This window comes from Calonectris borealis, chromosome 3, assembly GCF_964195595.1.
Source record: "Calonectris borealis chromosome 3, bCalBor7.hap1.2, whole genome shotgun sequence".
NCBI classification, from domain to species: domain Eukaryota; kingdom Metazoa; phylum Chordata; class Aves; order Procellariiformes; family Procellariidae; genus Calonectris; species Calonectris borealis.
In genome coordinates, this window is record NC_134314.1 from 64,118,365 (window position 1) to 64,122,244 (window position 3,880).

The 3,880-nt window shown below is 60.3% G+C and overlaps 1 protein-coding gene across 1 annotated transcript; it reads left to right on the forward strand.

The window, feature by feature from the left end:
• Window positions 1-780: 780 nt before the first annotated feature.
• Window positions 781-3,555, forward strand: TCF21 (transcription factor 21). The gene is made up of 2 exons (XM_075148112.1): window positions 781-1,366; window positions 3,015-3,555. Exons 1-2 carry the CDS (start codon window positions 917-919, stop codon window positions 3,102-3,104), a joined length of 540 nt encoding a protein of 179 aa, XP_075004213.1. The 5' UTR covers window positions 781-916; the 3' UTR covers window positions 3,105-3,555.
• The last annotated feature ends 325 nt before the right edge of the window (window positions 3,556-3,880 follow it).

The window sequence follows — 3,880 nt, forward strand, 5'->3', positions numbered from 1 at the left end:
TCAAAGAGTGAGAGGGGACCGGGACTTGTCAGAGGTCACCCAGGAGGGCTGGAAGAAGTCAGATCCTCCTGCCTCCAGCCCCTGGGCTGTGACGGCAAGGTCCACGCTGCCGACCGGGCAGCGGAGCGCTCCCTTCCTGGAACACACTAGTAGCTGGACAGGATGCGTTCGTAAATATAATCATCCACAAATCTCCCCCAGATTAGGTTACAGGACAGCATTTCAACAGCACGCATTACAAAGCTCCCTGGAAGGTTTGGCTGGTGGATCTGCTGCTCTCTCTCTGCTCATGACCCATTTTGGCTTTCATCAAGAATCATGACACCAGCTGCCTGGGTCATCTAGGAGGCAGGGAGGGGGAGAGCAACCCTGGGCTGGAAAGGGAACTGGGGAAGGAGAAGAGGAGGAGGAGGAGAAGGAGGAGGAGGAAGGGGGAGGATAGAAAGACAGAGGGGAGAGAGAGAGAGCGCGAGTTGCTTTGCTCCAGTTGTGAAGATTTGAATCCCAGTTCCGAGCTCTCGGCAAAGGCTTGCCGGGATACCTCATTCCCAGTCCTGTGTAAAGGTCTGTGATTGGGGATGTGGTGTGCTCAGCGGGCAGGGCCCCTCCCCTGGGCTGGATCCGCCTCTCTTATCCCCCAGATAAATTACTAGTGTCCTCACTAAATTCCTCGGCTTTCTCTCCCTCTCTCACACACGCTCACTCCCTCCCTCAAACACGGGCAAAGCCGGGTTGGAGGGTGGGAGGGCAAGGATCCTCTCTGGACTGGTATCGCGCCTCAGTGCTGGGGAGGGGAGGGAAGGGGAGGAAAATACTGGCGCCCCTTCTCTCCTCCACCGCCTTGAAGTAGATTTGAGGCGCTGCCCTTCCTCCCCCCCTCCCCCCTTCCCGCTGGTCCTTTGGCATCTTCCAGACCATGTCCACTGGGTCCCTCAGTGATGTGGAAGATCTGCAGGAGGTGGAGATGCTGGAGTGCGATGGCCTGAAAATGGATACTAACAAAGAGTTTGGGGCGTCCACCGAAAGCAACGAGGAGGGATCCAATGGCGAGAATGGCTCCCCTCAGAAGGGGAGAGGGGCCTCGGGCAAGAGGAAAAAAGCTCCCCCCAAGAAGAGCCCTTTAAACGGAGTGAGCCAGGAGGGAAAGCAGGTCCAGAGAAACGCTGCCAACGCCAGGGAGAGGGCGAGAATGAGGGTCCTTAGCAAAGCCTTCTCCAGGCTTAAGACCACCCTGCCCTGGGTGCCCCCAGACACCAAGCTTTCCAAACTGGACACCTTGAGGTTGGCCTCCAGCTACATCGCTCACCTGAGGCAGATCCTGGCCAATGACAAGTATGAAAACGGCTACATCCACCCAGTCAACCTGGTAAGTCACGGCTCGCCGGGGCCAGGCTCTCTGTGTGCGTGTGCATGGGGAGAGGCAGGTGAAGAGCTGGGATGGGGCGTGCGCGGGGAGAAACCTTTGCTGTGCTTCTCACAGAGAGTCTGGTGCCGGTGGGGTGGCAAGGGGTACTGTGAGAGGGGACAGGCGCCCAGCTGCCCTCCCGCCCTGTGCCCTGAGAGCTGAGCGTCCTGGGCCCCATCCGCTGCTCCTGGCAATCCCCTCCAGGGTTCAGGCAGGGGCCACGCTAGCCACGGATGGGCAGGGACAGGCTTTACTGCCCCAGAAATGCCTGAGAAACCTCAGCAGGTTGATGGCAGCTTTCTACCTGCAAGCAGGCGAGTATAGGAATTTGGGTAGAGAAAGGTATGTTTTAGGAAGGACCCAAGCCAAGGACCCAGGATTTATTCTTATCCCTGCTCTCTGTCCTAACATTTCCTGCCGTAATAATCCTCAAGCCCTAGCTTTTTAAAGACAGAGCTCTTGGGTCTCTGCGCTCAGCCGCTCGCATTTGCTGGGTCCAGGATATTTCTCCTATCCGTGTAAACTGGCAAAGGAGAAATAAATACCGTTGTGGACGCCCCACGGGAGGTATTTGCCCCAGGCACACTCCACAAAGCCTCCCTGCACTGCACAGTGTCCCTCCTGCTGTTCCCACCACCCACAGAAAGCTTTCCTGAGCAGCCCAGGGTCTCCCCGCCATACCCGGCCGCCAGAAACATTCCGTTTCCAGCTCTAAAAATATGTGCAATTGATGCAAAACGGGGGTGGGCAAGATCTGCCTGGGCTCTTTTTAGACATACAGCCTTTACATCTCCCACACGGTGGGGTGCAGACCCCACCGGATAAAGGGATGGCAGAGGGGATCTGGGAATGTTTCACTGGGGTCCAGCTCTGCCTTTTGAGCTCTGGACTCTGGGGGAAAGTACATTACCCGCTGTGTCATCTGATAAGGGCCTGGGAGATATTTTTTTGGCTAAAAAAAAAACCCTCAGCACAACAACATGGGGAAAAAAATGAAGTAAAACAAACCCAACACCTAACCCAGATATAACCCCCCTGCCCCGCACAGAGGCACACCAAAACTTGTCCCCCGAGCCGCGGGAGGCCAGGGAGGGCGGCCGGGGGCTGCCGGGGCCGGCGGGCGGCTCCTGCACCCGGGCAGCGCGGCGGGGCGTGAGGCGGCTCCCGCGGGGAAGAGCCCCCATGCCGGCCACGAGCAAAGGCGGGGGGCGGCGCGGCTGCGGCGGGGTGCCCGCGCCGGCTGTGCCGGGGGGACGCAGATGTACCGGAGCCGCCGCGGCTCCCTCCTCCCTCCCTCCCTGGTTCCCTCCCTCCCGCCGCAGGTCGGACGGGCTCCGCCGCTCCGAGGACGCCCGGGGGGAGCCCGCTGCGGCTGGGAGGCGAAGCGGCCTCAGTCGCCGGCGAAAAGCAAAAGGGTCCTGGCCGAAGCCACAGGCAGCTGCCCCGGCCCGAGCCCCGCGGAGCGCTGCCAGAAGCGGGCTCAGGCGGTGGATGGCGGGCTCGATCCCCCGGGGCGCCCCCGAGCTGGACCCGGTGGCGAAATAAGCGTTGCAATGTGCATTTTTCCGTATGTAACCCCCTTCCCACCCGTGTCTTTTCCTGGCTACAGACCTGGCCTTTTATGGTAGCCGGCAAACCCGACAGTGACCTGAAAGAAGTGGTGAACACAAACCGCTTGTGCGGCCCGACGGCATCCTGAGCCCTGGCGGCCGGGCCAGCACCGTCCCGGCGCGGCCGGGGAGCGGGCGGCGGGGCGGGCAGGGACACGCCGTGGCCCCGCCGCTGCCCCGGACCCCGGGCAGAGCGACGGGGAGAGCTGCTCTCCCGGCGCAGAGGAGACCAAATGTGCCCTAGCAAAGACTCCACCCCGAGAGATCCCGACTCTATTTAACTTTATTAAATGCGTGTGCAGCCGAGTGTCCTGCAACAACAGCCTTGCTGGTTCAAGCGCTACTAGAGAAAAGACAGAGATCAAACAAAATCTACCACGCGTGTATCTTCTGTCTGAGACCTGTGAAATATGTAGATGCCTAGAAAAACTGACTTTGACAGTCATCTCTATGAAGTAATTCAGCCTAAAGATATATAGATATATTTTCTTCAAGCAGGTTTTGCTCTATTTCTGTGAATAAACCTTCCTTTCCACTGAAGACAGAGCGGTGTAATGTTCGTTTCCGACTCTCGGGCTCGGCGGGGGAAGGACCGCGCCTCCGCCGGCCTCCGCCACTCCGCGACGCGGCCGCGCTCGCCACGGGAGGGCTGCTTCCCCGGAGCTACAGAGTTGGAGCAAATCCCTGGGGCAGGGGGTGGCCCCGTCCTCGCCGCGGGAGCCCGGCCCGGCCCCGCAGGCCGGCGCCCGGGCGCTGCGGGAGCCGCTCCGCACGGCTCCGCGGGGACGGGAGCAGTTAGCTACTGATGAAGTACAGGCGGACGGAGGATGCCCCTCCGGCCCCGTGCTCGGTGCCGGGAATTTTT